The sequence below is a fragment of the Diadema antillarum genome, unplaced genomic scaffold (assembly GCF_040938485.1).
Source record: "Diadema antillarum isolate AM-2024a unplaced genomic scaffold, OU_Dant_1.0 seq00000383_RagTag, whole genome shotgun sequence".
In the NCBI taxonomy this organism is placed as follows: Eukaryota; Metazoa; Echinodermata; class Echinoidea; order Diadematoida; family Diadematidae; genus Diadema; species Diadema antillarum.
The window spans coordinates 761,625-785,495 of NW_027271381.1; the positions used below are offsets into that span (position 1 = coordinate 761,625).

The following is a 23,871-nucleotide window of genomic DNA, read 5'->3' on the forward strand; positions in this document are numbered from 1 at the left end:
AAAAGATGTGAAACTTCAAGCCTTTTTTGTAAATTCAATTTCAATCCAAAAAAAAAATTGTTTTTGTTCTGTTAGATAGTCTTGGCGCAATTTGTAAAGTCAACATGGACCTAGAGTGGAAGTACACTTTTAAAGGGATCCGTTAGTTTTGGTTGAGACCAAACTTCAGGTTTCTAACATTTTTTGGTGAGATAATGAGAAACCTCTTATGGAATATGAAAGAGCATTTAATTCCAAGAGGAATTCATTCAACGTTTATTTGATGAAAATTGGTTTTGAAATGGCCAAGATATCCAAAACAGAGCAATCCTAATAAAAGATGGGACCCACCTTTTATTACGAATGCTTTGTTCTACTTTGTTTTTGGATATCTCAGCCATTCCAAAACCGATTTTCATCAAATAAACTTTGAATTCCTCTTAGAACGGCATGGTCTATACTATTTCATAAATGGTTTCTTGGTACAGTATCTCGCAAAGAGTTAAAAGTCCAATCGTCATCTCCACCAATACTATCCATCCCTTAGCCCAACCGCCAGGGATTTGTCCTTCTAGGAGCACTCTAGCAGAGTTTTTCCTCTCGTTCGTGCAAGTGAGATATTTCTTTCCACTCTGCAGTATCTCCATCGCATCCCTGATATATCAAAATCAGGCTTAATACTTTGTTTGATCTACCGACAGAATGTAGATACGAAAGCGGAAAGAAAGAATAGGAGGTGTTAGTGTCGGGGTCAGTCAGAGGCGACCGGATTTTTGTTTTCTCATTCAAAAGTCATCAAAAAGAATAATTTTGAACGAATTATCCGACGGGAAGGAGCTTAAAAAAGAGATATTACCCCCAAATTTTATCATTTTCATAAGAAAGAGAAAAAAATCCCTGCAGAACAGTGCAAAAAATTATCAAAATCAGACAAGAAATAAGAAAGTAAGGACATTCCGAAATTTCAAAATTTTTAGGAAGACACTTCTTGAACAGTTGTTATGAATATTCAAATTAGTAAGTTGACAATGTCATGCTTTCAAAATTTCTCATTTATTTCGTATACAGAAATTACGAAAATCTCATATTTCAGCTGCATGAATACAAATCTTGCCTTAAAACCACCCAAAATAAAAAAGGAACAAGTGTTAACTCTACATCTTAGTATGGGAACATGCTCTTACTTGTGTTAGCTAAAAACAATTTTTTTTTCCAATTTTCATGTATGACATAATAGAAATATCAAACATTGTGTGGGTATGATATCATCATCTCGCTCAGTTGAATATTCATAAGGACTGGTCAAGAAATGTTTTCCGAAAAAGTGTGAAATTTCAAAATGATATCTTCCTCATTTCCTATCCGATATTTGTCATTTTTGTATCGTTCTGTAGGGAATATTTTTTCTTTCGTCTGAAGCGTACTTATTTTGGGGGTGGATTTAGTCTATAAGAGAATAAGGAGATGTTATCTTATTGTGATTGTATGATTATTTCCTTCGCTTCCCTGCCACTTCTTAGATGTGTTGTTGACGTTAATCGAATATTGGAGAGCGTGCTTTTAAGTTCATTCCTCGCCAAGCTCCCAACATAGGTCTTTCTGGGGAGTGGTGGACAGTCGCTGTGAAGCAGCTGTTTTTCAACATGTTTCTGTTCTCACAAAAGGTCAGTAAATATACCTTACTTCGCATCCGGCTCATATTCCGGCCAACAATTTCATAAACAAACCTTCAAATACCGAAGGGTTATACGATCAAATAATGAAGAAATATTGGTCCGTCCTCGTGAAAGCTTCCTCAAGCCCCCACGCAATGCTAAAGTGGAATGCCTTTGTCGGCTCTACACTATATTGCTTGCTGATATTTGGACGTAAGAAGATAAGTAAAGGCGGAGACCTGGGCGATGACATGCGGAACGAGTGGACAGGACAAATTTCAGTTTTGATTTAGAGCGGAATGGGGCAGTGTAATAACCGCGTGTGTCCGTTCGACGCCCTCTGAGGTAGCAACGGAGGGGAGGACGAAGAGGAGGAGGAGGAGGAGGAGGAAGATGACGAGGAATTAGGAGGAGGGGGAAGAAGTGGAGGAAGAGATCTGAGGAGGAGGTTGAGGAAGAGGAGGTGGTTAAGGAGGAGAAGATGAGGAGGAGGAGGAGGAAGTCGAGGAGGAGGAAAAAGAATAAGAAGAGGAGGAAGAGGGGGAGGAGGAAGAGGAGGAGAAGGAGATGGTGGAGGAGGTGGAGGAGGAGGAGGGAGAGGATAGGAGGAGGAAGAGGAGAAGTAGGAGGAGGTGGTGGTGGAGAAGGAGGAGGTGGTGGAGGAAGAGGAGGAGGAGGAGGAGGAAGAGGAGGAGGAAGAGGAGAAGGAAGAGGAGAGGAGGAGGAGGAGGAGATTACGAGGTGGAAAAGGAGAAAATAAAGGAGGAAGTCGAGAGGGAGATGGAGGAGATGGCGAGGAGGAATGGGAATAGATAACGTTAATAGAAAAGTCGAATGGGTGGAGGACTACAAGTTTGAGGAGGAAGATGGGGAATTAGGGAGGGTGGAGATAGGAGGATGGGAGAAAGAGATCGTATGGGATTAGAAGCAGGAGATGAAAGAGGGTAGAAGACTTTGGTAAACGCGGATGAAGATGTTATGGGAGTTCAGACAAGGGTCATTGATCAAGATGAAAAGAGGAGTGACTAAAAAAGAGACCATGGTACAAGACGATGTTGAAGAAATAACAGGTATTTTGGAAGGCTATAGGGAGAAAATGATTAGTACCAGCTGATAAGAGGAATTATTTCCTAACAAAGGTTGAACACGAAGATGACTTATAGCCAGATGGAAGTAGCAAATTGCAAGTGGAGAACGCAGACAAGAAAAGGACGTTTACTAGGCTGCTGGGTTTTAGTCTTTCCCGATTACGAGCAATCCGTTGTCTCACCGTCGCGGCACGCTGTAATTGACAACTTGATTGCTCAGAAGTCAACCCGGATGAAAGGTTTACTTCACACTGGCTCGAGACAGCTAGAAACTAACTATGACGAGGCAATGACCTGTACTGCTATAGATCGAGTCAGTTGGTTTGTCCTTCTTCAGCTTTTAACGTCCTTCTCTGATTCGGAGAACCGAAAATTCCCTGCCCCGCCGCAATAATCCTTTCCCGGGCACGGATCATTACACTGATCATATTTTCTACAGTGATACCTCACCCCGTCCCTGGACATCAATTTGTGCGCATGCGTCACAATGTCATCTCGACCAATCGAGCTGTCAGAAATGGACATTCGTACCTGTGAACGATGCCGAGTTGGTGCATGTGGTGCAAGGCCGAGACCAGCTGCCGGACGAACTTCCTTGCGACCCCTTCCTTCAGCTTGCCTCCCATCTGACCCCGAACGAACTGCAGGAGGTCACCACCGGGCACAAACTCCATGACCAGGCAGTAGAGTGATGACGACTACTCCACGCGAATGGTCGGAAACAGAAACAGCAGCAACATCAATCTTTATTCACTCTTTTAAGGAAAAGATAACAGTTTGATTTATGAAGAAACAAACAAAAGAAACAACGTTTAATTACAATTTCGCTTTCATAAAGTCATTACGACATAATTATACGATACTGTTGTCTGCTTGGATGCAATCGTCCTTAACAATTATGATCATCATGATGGCGACACGATTATATTCATGCTACTACTAGAATTGACTAATAATGATAAACATAATATCCATAACAGCAATAACAATAAAACAGTAATGATAACAAATTGTTAGCAATGCTATCCTCGCTACTGCTACTAATGATAACAATAATATTAATAGTAATACTAATGATAATGGCAGCAATAACCATGTCCAGGGTAGCTACATCGTTTACCACTCTTATTCTCTATATCTCAGGTGTATAAGGAGTACCTGATAACGCTATAGCGTAATGATGATAGGAGGACCCTCTGACAGAACAGTGTCATTATCAAAGAGGCTATCCTGGATAAAGAAGACCATGTTATTATTATTATTGTTATTATTATTATTATTATCATTGTTATTATTATTATTATTACTATTGTTATCATAACTACTACTACTACTACTACTGCTACTACTACTACTACTGCTATATCATCATCATCATCATATAGACCCCTATAACATTCTCACTATACCCTCAACAACGTCAGGCACCATACACCTGGATCAAGAGTGACATTGTTGGGCAAACAGCTGGGCCCCATTTCATAAAAGATGTTAGGATAGCGACTCTTGCTGGAATGACAACTTCCAATAGCAACAGCCAATCAGGAATCTGGATTCATGCCGTTACCATGACAATTGCCATCCCAGCAAGAGTTGCTATCATATCACATTTTTATGAAACGGGGCCCTGGGGCTAGGATCTTTGTATCGGAAAGGATTCCAACCCATGACGTTTCATCCATTTATACATCGTCCATTACATAGACTTCATACTATAATCAAAACAATGACGACAGTGATATTGACATTATAGATTATGAAAACAAAATTTTGAACTGATTAAGTGAGTTGGGATAACACTCAACAGCACGCAAGATCTTCACGACAATGATGACTTACCGCAATAGTTTCGTAGAGACGAGCAATATTTGGATGATGTAATTGTGACATCATGCGTGCCTCCCTTGCGAGATTCTTCTTGATGTAAGACTTTGTAATCTTCCGTTTGTCGATCACCTTGAGCGCGACCTTTGACATGAAAAGAAGAAAAAGCACAAAATGTTGGTTATCACAATATCCCTTTGGCAGAGAATCTTGAGACTTTGATGTTTACTTTTAAAGGAAACACCGATTTTCCAGTACTTTTTGTTTTCAGGTCATATATGCATGTTGTAGGGTACTTATTGGGGCATTATTTACAAGGACAGAAGAAGTCTATGTCTTCATGTAAATTAAAAAATATCAGAATTGGATGATTTTCTCTACAATAAGCAGGTGACGTCAAATTTGCGAGGCTATTTCACATGAGTAATGTTCAAACCGAATACTTCTTGGTTTTGATGAAAAGGGTTTCATTTTGATTTTCACTGATTCATTGCATTTTTCTTACTGCACTGTCAGGTAAAATAAATTTCCATTTATGATAAAACCTCCTTCAAGGCTTAAATAACGAAGAGAAATGGAAGTTTTATTTCAAGGAAAGCAGGCTATATTCAATTCGGAATATTTGAATTTTCGCTAATTCCCTCGAATTCACTATCCATTGAATAAAACAGATTAAAGCGAAACCGCATATAACTCCGGAAGGCCGCGAGTACTAAGTACGGAGGGTGTGCAGAGATTCAGCAAATCCAGTGTTAACATTTTTCGCAAATTTTCATGTTTGAATCTGAACTTATCTTCATAATGAATTGGGTCGTCGTAGACATCACTGTACAACATAATGTTTCCGACACTCTTCGGCACCGAGGCATAAAAACGTGCAATTGACATTTTTTGAAATGAAGTTGCTGTCAGTATCTGATGATGTCACGGTTTGATAAATTCTTAAAACTTCATAATATACATGTATGCACGTATGCAGGTGATCATGTTTGATAACATTACATCGAGATTGTCCTGAAAAGGCCGATCATCAGATCTTGGCTATGTGTGAGACAGTATACTCTTCTTCTTCTTCTTCTTCTTCTTCTTCTTCTTCTTCTTCTTCTTCTCCTCCTCCTCCTCCTCCTTCTTTTTATCTCCTCCTCCTCCTCCTTCTTCTTGGGAGGTACAGTCCATTCTTGTTTTCGACAGACCGAGATGAAAAATAGTGGTGCTGATGATGACGATGAAAAAAAGAAGGAGGAGGGTGTCGATGGTCTTGGTAGTGGAAGTGTTGATTGAATAAAGTTTTACTATTTGTGCGAGAGATGACACTGCCAAAACACCAGTCTAAACTTTGATGTCTACACCAGGTGAGAGAGTATATCCTCATGGTGTCCTAAATTGACACCAAGCGTCATTGATGGTATTGCAGTCGGAAACCGTTAGGAGCAGGCGTTGGTCGCCCAAATACAACCCCAGGAAAAAGAAAAAGCGAAAGAATAAAACGATATTACAGCACGCTCCACCATGCCCAAACATGGGCAAGGACCAAAGAGCGGAACACGGGATAGACCTCCTCCAAGGACAACCTCCTAGCGAGGACCCCCTCCGTACATTTTTCGACTGGTGTCACGAAAATCACTCACCAAATCTCTGTTTTCACCACTCTCACTCATCGAATTAAAGGGAAAATTTGACTTTGACCTCTAACTGAGAAAAAGTTTGCCTCACAGGAAGCAAAAGTTCTCCCATTTTGCAAAATGGTCGTTTACTACCATTAATTCGCCCTCCCACAGATTTGGCATGTGGGGTCAGAATGACTCGTGAAACTAGTGACGTGTTCAGCATCACAAACTTTAATTGGCGGGTAGGTCTGTCGCTACCAATGATGGATTCTTTGTACACATTATTAATTACGCTGTACGGATGGTGGTGTGGAGGGGGTTATCTGGCATAATTTTCTCTGATTGCTCAAAGCGACATCCAATTGCATTTCACTACAGGTTTAAGAGGTTCTACATCGAATGACGAGTCAAACATTAACAGTACGCACATCTATATTTGTAATTTGAACTCCCAAACAGGCCATCGATTTCCATCCGCACTGAACTCATTTACGATATGTTTACGATTCTCAAGAATGTTTCGGTTATGACGGATGCGACAATTCACCCTCTCGACAGAACAAATCTAAAAATATCACGTACATCTTATGCAGAATGGGTTCCAGTGTTAATGAAAGGGTTAAGGGATAGAAGAGTACAGTCAACAGGAACCAAAACATATCTTGTTGCTGCTCTTGACTGCTTCCGTCTCACCATGAATGACTCAAATCGGTAAATCATATTTTGGGCGGCACAGCTCAAGGAAGTGAGAAAGTGTTGGCATTGCTCTCATTGTAGCGCAACTTTGGGTTCTCACCCAGCTTCAGCCTTTCTCTAGTTTAAAGGGACACTTCAGACTTTTTGATTGAATGTGACATTTTACGTTTAATCATATTTTAGGGAAATTCAAATTGCATTGTCATGTTCCTCTGCTGGAGAAAACTTCCGGATGAAATAAAATTAATGAAGAAGGGTGTATGTGGTGAAGGCGGAGAAGATTAGATTGGTTTGGAAGATTTTCCAGAAAAAAGAAAAACCCGTACATGCATGTGTATTGAGAACCCTCAAGTAAATGGGCGTTAACGATTTAAGGTACCACGACTTTTCAACCAAACTTTCACTGACAGTTAGAAAAGGTACACAACCTCATTTACTTGCATGCGGGATGGAAATACATTGTTCAAGACGAGATCTGAAAGAAAACAGATTTTTTATTTTTTTTCTCTCGTCAAGGTTGTTACCAAGTGTTGAAGCCAGGAAATACTTTCACTCTTTTCATTAGCTTTGTGTACTTTCTTGATGCTGTACACACGTATGAGCATGTTGTGACGCCGAAAATGCAGGGCATCTCACCATCTGTCGATCTTGTGGTAGATTGAACGGTTTTCATGGCAGCATGGGTGTTATGATTAGTAAGATGTGTAGGAGAACAAAGGAAAAAGAAGAAAGAACAAGATGACTGATGAAAGTTACCAGGGAGAAGGGAAAATGTTGATTTTTGAATGTTTTATCTGGCATAAAGCGAGAATATGTACTGGAAAATTGAAAAAATAGCACTTATACATGTTGGTCAATACAATAATACGGGTATAAACATTATCGCAAATACAAATTTCTTTGCTCAGAAGTAGATCAGATTTCTCTAGGAAGTAGCAGACCATCATCGAGTGACGGGAAGTGCATGAGATTAAAGGAAGGGAGAGGAGGAGAGGAGGAAGGAGGAAGGTAGTGGCCACTTGGATACGGTCACGTGATGCTGTGGGCCACAGGCTGACTAACGTTGACCCTGGGACGGAGGCACGAGCGCGCGATCGAACACTCAAGTTATAGAGCCCTGAAAATAATCCCATATCTGAGCTCTATGCAGCAATACCTGAGCGGAGGCAGCCGGTAAGTGAAGCTCTTGTTTTTCTGAATTTATATTCCACAACGTGCGTCTTTCTACCAGTACATGTACAATTTGTATTCGAGACTCATGGCGAGGCAAGGGGCTAAGAGGCGAAATATTCCAGCTACTCGGTTGCCCGTTCACCCCTTCCCTGGCTGCTCTACAAGTCGCGCGGAGTGGAATAAACCTGAGCAACGAGGCCTGACAAGAGGCTGGAAAGGAGAGGGATTCTGTCCTTCCTCCCTGGGAGACCAACAAGAGTGACAACAAGTTTAAATCTAAGTCTAAACCTTCGGGGGTATCGCATGGAGTCCTGCCTGTCCACACCAAGATAGGCAAAACTCCGAAGGATATCCGGATGTCAACTTTGGTACTGCGCCGTTGTCGCAATGTGAAGCAATACTTTGCTGTGTTGATTCTGTATATTCTTGTTTGACAACGTAGGCCCTAATGTTATCGCAACCAGATCCAAACTTGAACCCACAAAACTAGCGTGTTTCCTGTTCCACTTAATATTCTTCTGGACATCATGAAAGTGCATTCTCCTTTCGGTATTCACGTTTTTTTAAAAAACGAATTCTTTTCGATGAAATGGTACAGTCGATTAATGATGGAGCATGAGCTCATCACCGAGAGTTGTGGTCCATTTGACGTGACACACCCCCCCCCCTTTTTTTTTCGCAAAGTGAACGAAAATCTAACATAGTGCGGACATGAGATTTTGGAAAGCAGTGCATGATGGTAAAACCAAAGATGGCAGCAAGATGAATAAACAGTCATCCATAAATTCGCCATTTCTCTCGCTCCCCTTCCTAACAGATAACACTGTGTAGGCTGCAGAAAACGAAAAGTTAGTGTTAGCGTGAGTACGGAGTGTACAGACATATCTTCACTTACTGATTACATGTAAAATGATAAGTTACGCTGTATCTTTATTTCATTTGCTTATTGTTATTTTTTTTTTTGCTTTGGTGAGCACGATTGTAAAGTTAACAATTAACAAGGAACATTTTTCACCAAGTTTACAAAATATGTTTCGACTTCCATTCAAGGAATTATACCCATTTTTATGTCAGTGAAACGTGAGAAACTCAAAGTCCTTGAAGCGATATCATACATCGAAATAAATACAAAACTACTGCAAAATATTGCCTGCCATATTCAATCCGCATATTGATCTGCTGAAGGGGCAGAAACTTGATACATGGTATAAAGTGTGGCGTTGCTAAACATTTCTACACCCTGTAGTATCGCTCTCCGTGGACCATAAAAAACTCGCGTAAAAGTTACAACATGTTTAAGCGACAGAGTTTCGATGGCTCTCGTGTTTGCTGTGATTTTGAATTAGGAAGGAAATACAGACTAATAGTCATACCGAAGTGGTTTCTCCAGGACAGCTGCATGGCTTGTTTTTTCTTCTCCCATTTTAATATTCAAAATGGCAGGAACACCAAAGAGCGTCCTTAAACACTCAATATCCCACATCTCTCGCATCTATCTTTCACTTTCAACAGTACGCGTCAATATTTTCTCACGACTCCGTCAACGATGCAACAATTAACAAAACAAAACAAAACAAAACAAAACATAATGCATCTTCTTCAAACACGTAACTATTACTCATAACGTTCATTATAATATAATACAGATTCTTATGATGCAGTACAACAATGAAGACACATAGAGGGTTAAGTTACAACAATGAAGATTGATGCTTAGTTGCTCATCGTGATGTAGGCATAAGTAGGCCTACTTTAGAGCAATAACCCATCCTTGGGAAACTCGGAAACTAATTCAAAAAGAATATGTAACATTAGAATGTCTTTCTTTTGGATAATAGGATAGTAGAGTAACTGTATCCACCCCCCCCCCGAAAAAAAGAGAGAAATTATTACAACTCTCATAATTTCTTCCCTTTTTTCCAAAATCAATCCATATTGCAGTTCATATCGACGCGACATACATGTATCCGTGATTAGAACTTGAAAACTTTTCTTTTTTATGTATAAAATGAACAATTATATTATGCTTACCTTCTGGATAAGTATCTTTATCTCCCCCCACAGAAAAAAAAAAGGTTATTATCAAGACTTTTTTAAAAGATAAATTCCAATAAAACTAAATTTAGTGAAGATTTATGCAGAAGTTGAAGAGAGACTCGGTGATACTCAGCGGACGATGACGTCATGACTTTAATGAATTGCCTTTAAGATTGTGACCGGTATCACTTTCCATGAAAACACGCGGAACTTAACAATGGCCCGAGTTTCTCTCCTTCATCTCAGTTTTGCTGTATAAAGTCACCCTTAAAATTGATTTTACCCTTTTGGTGTCATCATGAATGGTTGGATTTTACTAAATTTATCAGAGTCGCATTGTGTCGCCGTGATTCAGCACATTCTGAGACAACAATGAAATATACATGAAGGGCTTTACAGAATCGTATCTCACATACATGTCAGACATGGTATCTAAGCTTTGTTCAAGCCCATTACTTATAGACACACCTATGTGAAATCATTCTTTACAAATACACCCCCAAACTCACACACACATACACTCCCATTTCGCTATAACATGATGGGGATTAATTGCACTCTTACAGATAATTACAATCATGCACACTCTCTTGTTCTCTCTTGTTTTTTTTTTTTCCTGGTACATTTTATTTTTTTCTTTCATTTTGTTTCGAGGCTAACATCCTAGTGAAGCTTTGCTTGTGACTTTAGCCTCCTATACATTTTAATTACATGTATTTTGTTTTTCCTTGCCAAGATACAATGAATTTGTCGCAATATCGTTATTAAGTGTCTTAGAATATTCGTCTTATGAAGTTACCATATTCTGAGTTTAGAAGATAATTCTTCTGTCACTAAGTTTATCACATCATCAAGTTGTACGTAACTTCATTATCATGTTTTGTTCATGTGCTTGGAGAATACTGCTGAAAGAAGACAGAAGACTGTAGAAAGAGACAAGAAAAATAGAACAGACAGTCTTTTCAGAAAGTACGCGCACGTTTCGTGATCTTTTCTACAGTTCATGGATTGGCGGTGCACCACGTATTCTTTCTAGGGTATGTGTTGGGCCCTGAAAAGGGCCTACTCAGTCCCGACGTTTCGGCAAGCATGTTCTCAAGGAAACGTCGGGACTAGGTAGGCCCTTTTTAAGGCCAAACACATATCCTAGAATGAGTACGTGGTGCACATAACGTTCTACCTCCACGGAAGCTTTCAAAAATTTCAGTCCATGGATTTTTGTGGAAGTACGCCACCGTACGACGATCATGTACGCCACCGTACGACGATCATGTGGCATGCAGTTGAGCTTCGTCAATCCAGGGAGGTGAGTCAATCATGGAGCATGCACAGTACATACGAGAAGCATGTGTACCAAGTTCATTCAACGATATTCTTGTTAGTCGGGGGGGGGGGGGGGCAGGGTCAGTAACTTTATTCCAAACTAAAGGTTCCTAGTTAGACCAAGTAAGGCCAAAATAACAGCTTTTTATACATGACGTCACTGGAGACACTATGATTCAAGCGCAGTCTCTGAGCATACCAGGGGGGCATTTCATGAAGCATTTTGTCAGATATTTCGTCTGACAAAACGTTAACAGCTACTGAAATCCTTGCATCTGATTGGCTCAGAGCAAATTTGTCCGACAAGTTGTCGGACAAAATGCTTCATGAAATGCCCCCCTGGATTCAGCTCGACATGTCGTGGAATTCATATGAACAGATAACTAATTGAAGACGAGCAAATTGCCTACGGTTTTACAGCTGTATATCACAGAAGCTCTAGTGAGGTGCATAAACGATGGATAGGTTTGAACGGTGTCTAATTAGTGTTCAGATTAGGTTAACACATGGGCACTGTCTCACTGTTTGTTTGTTGCCTGAATAGGCTACAATAATAACATCTCATCAGAGGTTATCGTGCCGATACAGACTGAGGAACAGAGAAAGGATAAGATGAGGATCTGCCCCCTGTCTTTGAATAGGAACCGGACGTTACGGACCACCCGGATCAAATTTCTAGTCACCTCCTGGTTCATGACTTCTGGTGAGTCTTGCCAAGTAGTACCTCCCTGGTCCAGGGACCACTTCACTGGTCTTGGCAACTGCACCAGGATTCAACTTGGCCATATATAACAGCATGAAAATAATTTAACCATCCATTTCCCCTATATACCGTACATGGTAAGAAGGAATAGGCGAAGCGTGCACTATTCAACAGTTTTCTCTCTAAATGAAATACAAACGGCACAATCATTGCAAAGTTTTGTGTAAGTCTGTATCGATTGCCTTGGGTTTATGTGTGCCTGAGAGAATGTGAAGAAAGAGTTGGTGCGACTTGAGTTAGGGCCAATAGTAATATTTTTGTTAGAACGAGACAGAGAAAGATAAAAGATATATATTATATATATATATATATATATATATATATATATATATATATAGAGAGAGAGAGAGAGAGAGAGAGAGAGAGAGAGAGAGAGAGAGATAGAGAGAGAGTTAGATAGATAAAGAGATAGATGGATAGATGGATAGATAGATAGATAGATAGATAGATGGAATGAGGGGGAGAGCTAGGGAGCGGGAGGGTGGGGAGAGAGAGAGAGTGTTTTATAGTGAGAGGAAAAAAGCAACCCATGTGCAAATATTTACTTGTGCTGATGACCCTATTTCTTGTCCATCAGACTTGAACCTGTCCGGCCAACTATGTAAGCCGGAGTACAAAGATGACCAGATTAACTAGCTATGGCCTTCTTTCAGGCGTCAATTTATTCATCGCTTGGCTACTTCGTTCTCATATCACGTGGAGGCAAGACAAACAACAACAACAACTACAAAAAAACACAAAAAGAAACAAAAAAAAAAAACACACACACAAAAGAAACAAATAAACACTCACACACACACAAACAAACAAACAAACAAACAAACACTTTAATCGTTTAGCAAAGAGAGAACTGCAGGAGGAAACTTCGTGGTCAATTATTATGAAGAGGGGGAAATATCTAGTATTGCAAAATAAATCATACGTCAAATGAAAGCAGGCTATAATATGTATATTTTTTTGGTTATTCTGCATAAAATTTTTGCACATTTTTTCATTACGTCGAGTGACACGTGGCCCATGTCTTACAAAATTCTTCAGCTTAAAGCAGTTGACATAAATCATGTAGAAAATGAATCGATAGGTCTTTGTAAAATTTCTCGGACACCCAGCTCTTAAAAATCAATTCTCAGGCGTGTATGCATATCTTTTTCGATTTCCTCTTTGAAAGACTGCCATTGAAATTTCATCAATCATTTTGAAAATCTTATCCACACAGAAACGTCAACTCAGTATATCCAAACAATGAAGAATCCTTCCCCCCCAAAAAAAACAACAACAACAACAAACAACAACAAACAAAAAACCAGGATCAATTTCATGTCGTTGTCAATTTCTGTTAGGACAATGTAGGAAGTACAATGTAGCCGCCTATAGCCGAGACTACATTTTTTGTGGTTGTCTTTTCATTTTTAACTCTGCGAAATAAATTAGAACGTGAATTCTACATTAGGTTTTGCCTGTGCTTGTTACAATATAGAACTATATACAGGTCTAGCTACATATTATTATAGCCGCAAGCACACTCATGTTGACTAGAATGTGGAAGAACGAACGACCGGAAGACAAAACTTGATCTCTGCACTCGTACATTTATAATGATAAGAGGTTTAGCAGAAAAAAGGATCCCCACAGGTAAAGAAACCCAACCTATGTACATGTATACTTGGGTGACTGTCACAAATGTACACACTAGTAGTTATGTACACGTACATGTATGATGTACTGTATGCCTGGCTGTTTTAATGTGTATGTACACAGGTGGACCAGATTAATGGAGAACATTCTATGTGGTATACATATAGTACATACAGGCTGACCAGATCAGTGGAGAATTTTCTAGGTGGTATACAATGTAGCTATACAGTACATGCATGGAATAGGAAAAACATTATAGCTCACTCAATCTAGAATGATTTCACCCATTTCCAGAATGTTCTGGGAAGTGCTAACATATTTGGCTGAGTGAGGCACTGTCCCTGTAGCCCAATGTGATTGGTAGTTAATTTTGGTAATGGTGTTTTGTACATAGTTACGCAGTGAGTCATCCAGGTTTCCTGGAACTTGGACTGGCTAGTAGGTTGGAGAGAGTTATAGAATGTGCTAGAAGGGGGTGAATGGATAGTATATAAGCCAGAGAAATTCTGCAGTAGGCAGAGTACCCAACACCTCTGCTCTGAGAGTTACGTCACTTCTGGCTCTGAAGCGACTTGTTATAGTCAGTCCTGTGTTACCTGCTGACCTGTTATGTTTGTGGAGATACTTGGCCTGGGAGACATTTTGCCTGCAGAGAATTAATGTGCCTTCATTGGACTCCATGTTTTTATGTCAATGGACATTGCTACGGCAAAGCTGTGACGGGCTGGATTCCTAGCTGGACAATATAAAGTGAATCATCATTCAACGCATCGACTGGACGTGGTCGTTGAATTCTGCACATTTCGCTGGGAACATTATACTGTGGATCTACTGTGGACATCTATGTACCCTGGAATTATAACGCGGACTATTGTAACCTGTGCCTCTGGATTTAAGTCGCAGGAATCATTCATCGGTGCATCGCGGATCATTCATTTGTGCATCGAACATCGTATCTGGACACTACCAGGGAATTGTAGCGACTTTGTGATAGTTTGGATGCATGTAAGTGATTCCATTACCGATTTGTAATTGTTTCTATTGATCATTGTTGTACTGATATGACGCCGATTACCAGTCTGTACCCACAATATTACTGTTAATAAACCGCCTGAACATCAGTTGATTGTTTCTTTTGTGCGATCATTCTCAGAGTGATTTTGGTCGTAACAAAATTGGGGGCTTGTGTCCGAGAATTGAATTTAAAGCCAAAACTTAGAATTTGGAACGTTCCGGAAGCCAGAATATTGGTACAGACAAAATATCAGTTGAGTTGATTGTTCAATTGTATATTGTGTGTATTACAGTGTGACAATGTCAATCAGTACAATGGATGTTCAGGCATTTGTTCAGAGGACAGATTTGTCCCTCAAAGATTTGCAAAGGTTACGCAAATGTGATTTGACTGCTGTTGCACAGCATTTAAATGTGGATGTTCCACAAGGTGCTAGAAAGGCAGAGATTCTTGACTTAGTAGCTGGTCACATGGAGCTCAAAGAAGAAATTGACACTTCAGATCAAGCTCACATTTCAGATCAAACACGGCTTGAGCTAGCTAGATTGGAAATAGAGAAAGAGAAGATGAGATCGGAAAGAGAGCAAAAGGCTAGGGAAATGGAAATGCTGGAAAGGGAAAAACAAAGAGAAATGGAAATGAAGAAATTCGAAATGGAGCAGCAAATGAAATTGCGTGAGATGGAATTGACTCATGCACACGCTGTTGGAAATCGTGAAAGGGCTCCTTCTGATTTTGATTTGGCAAAGAACATTCGATTGGTGCCCAAGTTTGAAGAAAACAGAGTTGATGCATATTTTGTGTCATTTGAGAAGGTGGCTAACAGTTTGAACTGGCCACAGGAATTTTGGCCCTTGCTCCTTCAAAGTGTGTTTGTCGGCAAAGCAGCCGATGTGTACTCATCTCTCTCTGAAGAGCAATCACGTGACTATGCTACAGTCAAGAAAGCAGTGTTGAATGCTTATGAGTTGGTGCCAGAGGCGTACAGACATAAGTTCAGAAATTCGTACCGCAAACCAGGCCAGACACATGTTGAGTTTGCTCGTGAAAAAGAAATGACGTTTGATAGGTGGTACAGATCCCTGAAGGTGGATCAGGATTTTGAAAACTTACGTGAGGTTGTTCTCTTGGAAGAATTCAAAAAGAGTGTTGCTTTCAGTGTGAGGTCACATTTGGATGATCACAAAGTGACAAGTTTGCATAAAGCAGCCTTGATGGCTGATGAGTATGAGCTGACCCACAGAAATGACAACAGACCACCTTTCAGGAATTTCTCTGGAAATAAGAGAGACAAAAATCAGTCGAGCAGTCCAAAGAATGCTGGTTCTGAAAAAGGCACGAGTTCTGAAACTTCATCGACACCAAAGCCTCAATCTGACAAAGGGTCCGGTACAAGTGCAAATGTCATTAAATGTTTTCACTGTAACAAGACAGGGCATGTAAAGTCACAGTGTTGGAAGTTGCAAAACAAAACAAAGAAGGACTTGGGATTTGTCATGTCAAAAAGTGTCCTACCCGAAAACAGTGTCCCGTTCAGTGAAACACAGGCCATTGAAAGTCAATCTCCCAAATTCAAAGATAGGATGAAGCAGGTGGATGAGAGCTATCGTAGCTTTTTGTTTGATGGTGAGGTGACCCCATGTACTTCTGGTGAGGCAGGTAAGCCAGTAGTCATCCTGCGGGATACGGGGGCCTCTCAGTCGTTGATGGTGGATGGTGGTATGACTTTTCCACCAGATAGTGCAGTGAATGCAAAAGTCTTGATTCAGATTGTTGATGGCAGTTATATGTCAGTACCACTGTATAGAGTGGATTTGAAGTGTGACCTAGTTTCTGGTCCTGTTACTGTTGGAGTTGTTCCTGAGTTGCCCATGGCAGGCATTGACTTCCTGTTGGGGAATGACTTGGCTGGGGACAAGGTGGTTGCGTCTCCAGTTGTTTCGGAGAAACCAGTGGTGGTTGCTGAAACTGAGCAGTTGCAGGAGGAATTTCCTGGGATTTTCCCAGATTGTGTTGTGACTAGGTCTCAGGCTCGTAGAGCTGTTCAAGATGATGCGGATTCTGTTGATGTGGAGGAGAATTCCGGTGTTTGGTTGGCAGAAACCTTTTTCAAGGATTTGAATGATGGGGTTGCTGTATTAGGCTCCGAGGCTAACAGTGATGGGCTGTTTAGCAAGTCTTCCTTGGTTGAAGCACAGCAGGCAGACTCTGAGTTGAAAGGCTTGTCTCAGACGGCGTGTTCTGAGGCTGAGGCTGAAAAGGTCCCTGAGTGCTATTATGTCAAAGATGGCATTTTGATGAGGAAGTGGAGACCTCCCCATAGGCCAGCTGATGAGGATTGGACGGTGGTCCGTCAAGTTGTTGTCCCTCCTAGTTACCGCGGTGAGATCTTGAGGATTGCTCACGAGTTACCTGTTGGCGGCCATTTAGGCGTCAGAAAGACAAAGGATCGGATCATGAGGCATTTCTATTGGCCAGGGTTGAATGTGGATGTGGCTGAGTTTTGCAAGACTTGTCACACATGTCAGGTGGCTGGTAAACCACAGCATTCAGTGAAGCCGGCGCCATTGATTCCGATACCTGCGTTTGAAGAACCGTTCAGTCGGGTTTTAGTCGACTGTGTTGGACCTTTGCCTAGGACTAGGTCGGGTCACAAGTACCTCTTGACAATCATGGATATGTCTACACGGTTTCCAGAGGCTATCCCATTGCGAAATATCACTGCTAAGACTGTGGTAGATGCTCTAGTGCAGTTTTTCACTAGGTATGGGTTGCCCAAGGAAGTGCAGTCTGACCAAGGGTCAAATTTCATGTCAGGCATATTTCAAGAGGTGATGTATCGTTTGGGTGTGAAGCAGCTGAAGTCGTCAGCTTATCATCCCCAGTCCCAAGGTGCGTTGGAGCGCTACCACCAGACCCTAAAGACAATGATTAGGGCGTTCTGTGAGGAGTATCCCGAGGATTGGGATAAGGGCATCCCTTTCCTGCTGTTCGCAACGAGGGACTCCCCAAATGAGTCGACGGGTTTCAGCCCATTTGAGTTGGTGTACGGTCATGAAGTCAGGGGCCCGCTGAAGCTCATCAAAGAGAAATTCATGACTGAGGATGATGAGGTCCACCTACTTGACTATGTGTCAAAGTTTCGTGAAAGGCTTTCAAAGGCTTGTGAGGTAGCTAGGGAACACTTGAAAGTGTCACAAGACTCTATGAAGAGAAAGGCAGACAAAAATGCCAAAGCCCGAACTTTCAACCCAGGTGACAAAGTTCTTGTACTGCTGCCCATACAAGGTGAACCACTGAAAGCCAAGTTCAGTGGCCCATACTGTGTCAAAAAGAAACTCAATGACGTGAACTATGTGATCAGTACGCCAGACAGACGAAAAGATCAGAGGGTGTGTCACATAAACATGCTGAAAGAGTACTATGAGAGAAAGGCTAGTCAGCCGGTAGGTGTAGCTCAGGTGGTAGTAGAAGAAGTAGATGAAGAGGGAGAAGCTCAAGATGAGCATGGAAGTGAGCCCTCTAGTGCCAGGTTGTCTAACTCAGAGATGTTAGGGAAAGTAGATGAGGCACTGAACTACCTACCTGAAAATCAGAGGAAAGATGTGACTAGTCTGTTACATGAGTACAAAGAACTGTGTAAAGACAAACCAGGCTGCACCCCTCTGGCTGTACATGATGTTGATGTAGGAGATGCTGACCCTATCAAGCAAAACCCTTACAGGTTAAACCCGAGCAAACTGCCAAAAGTAAGGGAAGAGGTTCAATACATGCTAGACAATGACATAATAGAACCGAGTAAAAGCAGTTGGAGCTCCCCAATCGTCATGGTGCCCAAGCCGGATGGGTCTCAAAGATTCTGTATAGATTACAGAAAGGTGAATGCCATGACGAAAACAGACTCTTTCCCCATTCCCAGACTAGAAGACTGCATTGACAGGGTCGGAAATTCTGCATATGTCAGTAAGATAGACCTTCTAAAGGGATACTGGCAAGTGCCCTTGACCGACAAAGCCAGAGAGATTTCTGCCTTTGCTACACCAGATGGCTTGTTCCAATGCAAAGTAATGCCATTCGGCATGAAAAATGCTCCGGCCACCTTCCAACGGCTGACAAACCAAATCATTGCTGGACTTGACCACTGTGTAGTATACATTGATGACATCCTAGTGTACAGTGACACGTGGGAGGAGCACATTACACACTTGCGGCAACTTTTTGATCGACTCAGGGAGGCTGGATTGGTGATTAATCTGGCAAAGAGTGAATTTGCAAAGGCCAAAGTGGTGTATCTCGGGCATGTAGTCGGTCAGGGACAAGTATTGCCAAGAGAAGCCAAGGTAGAGGCTATACTAGGCTTTCCCATCCCCCAATCCAAGAAGGAGTTGCTCAGATTTCTGGGCATGGCTGGTTTCTACAGGAAATTTGTACCGAATTTCAGCACTGTAGTCACCCCCCTAACAAACCTGCTGAAGGGCAAGGCGAAGTACACATGGACTGATGAGTGTCAAAGAGCCTTCGAGAAACTAAAGGCAGTCCTTGCTAATGAGCCTGTTTTGGCAGCTCCTGACTTCGCAAAGCCATTCAAGGTGGCAATAGATGCTAGCGATGTAGGAGTGGGAGCGGTTTTGCTCCAAGAAGATGAAGAAGGCACTGAACGACCAGTTAGCTACTTCTCAAAAAAATTGAACGCATACCAGAAGAAGTACTCCACAATTGAGAAGGAGGCTCTCAGTCTCATCCTTGCCCTCCAGCAATACGAAGTGTACTTGACAAATAGCAAAGGGGAGATCACGGTCTATACTGACCACAACCCCTTGGTCTTTTTAGACCGGTTCAAAATGAAGAACAACAGGTTGTTCAGATGGAGCATGATGACGCAGCCATATGCACTCAAAATCAAACATGTGGCAGGCAAAAACAATGTAATTGCCGACGCTCTGTCAAGAGTGTAACATGAAGAGAGTATCAAAGGTGAAAAGTTTTCACCGCATATCATTTCCAGTGTATGTGTTAAGCATATTCATTAATGTGTGCAAAACAGTTTGATATGATTGTATAAGCTCCGAGAATCCAAGCAATATCATTGTAAATAGTATCCATGAAAAGAGAACATGGAATTAATACAGCTATCCAAAAGGCATGTGATAGTATGTGATTATTGTAGCTTGACTTGGACTTTACTTCACATTCGTTGCAAATAACAATGAGAAATTGTGAAGGTAAAAGAAACCCTTGCTACAGCAAGGCTTTCTTTTTCCCATGGGGGATGGTGTCACAAATGTACACACTAGTAGTTATGTACACGTACATGTATGATGTACTGTATGCCTGGCTGTTTTAATGTGTATGTACACAGGTGGACCAGATTAATGGAGAACATTCTATGTGGTATACATATAGTACATACAGGCTGACCAGATCAGTGGAGAATTTTCTAGGTGGTATACAATGTAGCTATACAGTACATGCATGGAATAGGAAAAACATTATAGCTCACTCAATCTAGAATGATTTCACCCATTTCCAGAATGTTCTGGGAAGTGCTAACATATTTGGCTGAGTGAGGCACTGTCCCTGTAGCCCAATGTGATTGGTAGTTAATTTTGGTAATGGTGTTTTGTACATAGTTACGCAGTGAGTCATCCAGGTTTCCTGGAACTTGGACTGGCTAGTAGGTTGGAGAGAGTTATAGAATGTGCTAGAAGGGGGTGAATGGATAGTATATAAGCCAGAGAAATTCTGCAGTAGGCAGAGTACCCAACACCTCTGCTCTGAGAGTTACGTCACTTCTGGCTCTGAAGCGACTTGTTATAGTCAGTCCTGTGTTACCTGCTGACCTGTTATGTTTGTGGAGATACTTGGCCTGGGAGACATTTTGCCTGCAGAGAATTAATGTGCCTTCATTGGACTCCATGTTTTTATGTCAATGGACATTGCTACGGCAAAGCTGTGACGGGCTGGATTCCTAGCTGGACAATATAAAGTGAATCATCATTCAACGCATCGACTGGACGTGGTCGTTGAATTCTGCACATTTCGCTGGGAACATTATACTGTGGATCTACTGTGGACATCTATGTACCCTGGAATTATAACGCGGACTATTGTAACCTGTGCCTCTGGATTTAAGTCGCAGGAATCATTCATCGGTGCATCGCGGATCATTCATTTGTGCATCGAACATCGTATCTGGACACTACCAGGGAATTGTAGCGACTTTGTGATAGTTTGGATGCATGTAAGTGATTCCATTACCGATTTGTAATTGTTTCTATTGATCATTGTTGTACTGATATGACGCCGATTACCAGTCTGTACCCACAATATTACTGTTAATAAACCGCCTGAACATCAGTTGATTGTTTCTTTTGTGCGATCATTCTCAGAGTGATTTTGGTCGTAACAGTGACCCGCACCTCGTCATAGTTAATGTTTGCCCATATTTGAATCACATTTCGCCACTGAAATTCTTTGAAATCCAACTCACATACAGGAAAAATGCTGAAAATTCCAATGGAATCACAAGTTCACTGATCGATATTGAAAATTTGCAGCTATCGTCGTCGAACGCGAACGATGCGAAAAAGTTGCGCGCTGAGGAAGGGGCCCGCAACTCGTCACCCGCTCTCCTATAGACTTAGCACGTAAAAGACGTGATGTTCCCATAGACGTACACGTAAAAGATGCGTGCGGGTGACTTATAACACGTATTCCTATAGCCCTATGAAAATTTCAGATTTTCGCGAAAAACTGTTCGGTTTTCACCACAATTTGCTTGGTTGTGGTAGCCCTGCCAAGTTTCAAGCGTGCAGAACACAGTCCCAGGCATACATTTTTGTTTAGTGCGCTCAAAACAATTTTAAGTGGGGTGACGGTATTCGGGCCCCTGACGAGGTGCGGGCACCTCACTATACTAGATGGGTTTCTAAACTAATACGATCTATAATCATTCTACATCGTTTGTCCAGCTTGGCTTGACAATTTCATAGAAGTCGTGGAGAGTATAGTATACCAGTAACCTGGTTTATAGTTTCTCATAAAAAATGACAATGATATTAACGATAAGTTTTAGGAATAGCGATAGTACGTCTGCTACTCATCGACCACCTATTTTTAAATATACCATAGCACCTTCGCGCGATGGCTTTCTTGCATATACACTCAGCAAAAAAAAAGAAAAGAAAAGAAAGTAGAACCATAAGCACTTTTTTAAAGTTTATACTTCTCAAAGAATATTTGGCTAAAAGTTGATGTTTTATATACCATACTAAAGGCTATCAACCTGGAGGTCAGTAAAAAGGGAAACTTTACGCGTGAGTGAACACCTTTGTTTTTCTCTTCCAAAGCACAAAGTAAAAATGCAAAACTGAACAATTTGTCATTGAACGTCTTTGCCATTCACTAGATTTACGTGCTTTATCAGTGGAGAACAGGCGGTTGGGTAAAGTGATGAGCTTGCACCGGCGCACAGCATCACAAATACTGTCACTGGAGTTTGTCGCCGAGAATTCCGCGCGTGCGTACGACGCTATAGTCAACAATATGAATCTGAGGTATTTTCTACCATGATGAAATGAAAGTATGGTGAAACTGGGGAATATTTTCTAGAATACAAGGTATTTAATGAAAAAGTGGTCGATGAGTAGTAGGCCCAACGATACTCATGATAGTTCTAAAAGAAACACACATTTTGTAAACCACATGTTTTTCGAACGAACCTTTGTGTTGGTGACGGTGTGTGTTCCCAACTCCACCACAGCAAAGTTTCCCTTCCCGATCCTCTTGTCCTCAACTGTGTACCTCCCGATGCTTCGAAGTCGCGTCATCTTGGACTTCTACGTCGAAATACAAGTTGTCGATCAAATGTTATTAAAAGTCGAACAGTTCACGCGTTATGGTCGTCCGGAAGCGACAGACATTACCGCCGTGACACGCAATAAATGGCCTCCTTAGGAAGTCGTTGTGCCTCACTGAAGAAAATGGTTCCGTTCAAAAAATGGGTTATTTGTTCCCTCTGTTTCTTTTGAGCTATTTTTGTTTGTCTTGGGATTTTTCTGCCACTTTCGCGGAGAGCCTTGATTTGCCAGATTGCTCAAGATGAATAGCTTTCTCACTGCACGGCTTAGTGATCTCAATTGTTGCTTTCGGACGGAAAGAAGGTAGCGAAAGAGAACAAATGCAAAGCCCTAAACTCTTGTCTCCTGTTGCATTTGACAAGCTGGATTACAAGGGCCTCAACAAGGTGTTCCTCTAGCAACCTCCTTTCTTCTTGGCCATCACCGCTCTCCGGATATCATCCGTCGGGATTCCGAAGCCTGAGGCGGGAAGGGTTATGCCCTGACTGTGTTTCCTTCTACAAAAGTGTATGTCAAATGCTGAAGTCAATTATTCATGGAGTATAAATAATTTTACTTGATACTAGTTGCGCGTTCCCCAGGCATTGCAATGCGCGTAGAGCCTGTATGCGCGCATGCCACCTAGCGCGAAGTTGCGCTTATAGAGGAAAAGATATGTGTGCGTGTGTGTGTGTTGTGTGTGTGTGTGTGTGTTTGCGTGTGCCCCAAATAGATTTTATGTGCCCTCCCTATCCAATAAGTGGCTGTTTTACAGAGTTCGTGATAGAAAAATGCTATAAAATATTTTGAGCATCGTGAAATGTATTATAATGGAAACTTTCGATTTCTGACATTTTGACATAATGTATGATTTGTGATGTAGCTAATTAATGTGAATGACATCATCTTTTGTTACAATTATTGGCATAAGCGTTAGAAAGGTATGGTATGTGGTCACATGCCATGAAAAAAAGAAGAAAAGATAGAGAAGGAGTAACCAGCTACTTTAAATGTGCATAAAGGTCTTCTGGAAATAGCTCAAATAACTAATGGTTAATTCTTTTTTAAGTGGAATAAACAAACCATAAAAGAGGAGAAAAACGCGTACAAGCACGGTGTGTGTAGGTCCTATACAAGCGTTTTGGTTTGTCGTAATTGCTATTAAGTGCAGACCAAAGGCAGGATAGTTATCATTCTAATCTCAATGTAATTAGTTTTATGGCATGTAATTGCACGCC

At 41.3% G+C, this 23,871-nt stretch overlaps 1 protein-coding gene across 1 annotated transcript in view; it reads right to left on the reverse strand.

The window, feature by feature from the left end:
* LOC139731726 (uncharacterized) overlaps nucleotides 1-22,624 on the reverse strand; it is an 82,634-nt gene extending 60,010 nt beyond the window's left edge. The window contains exons 1-3 of the mRNA XM_071642606.1: nucleotides 22,517-22,624; nucleotides 4,562-4,690; nucleotides 3,254-3,420 (exon numbers count right to left, since the gene is read on the reverse strand). Of these exons, the coding sequence (XP_071498707.1) occupies nucleotides 3,254-3,420; nucleotides 4,562-4,690; nucleotides 22,517-22,624 (404 nt within the window). The remainder of the gene's footprint in view (nucleotides 1-3,253; nucleotides 3,421-4,561; nucleotides 4,691-22,516) is intronic.
* Nucleotides 22,625-23,871: the final 1,247 nt, after the last annotated feature.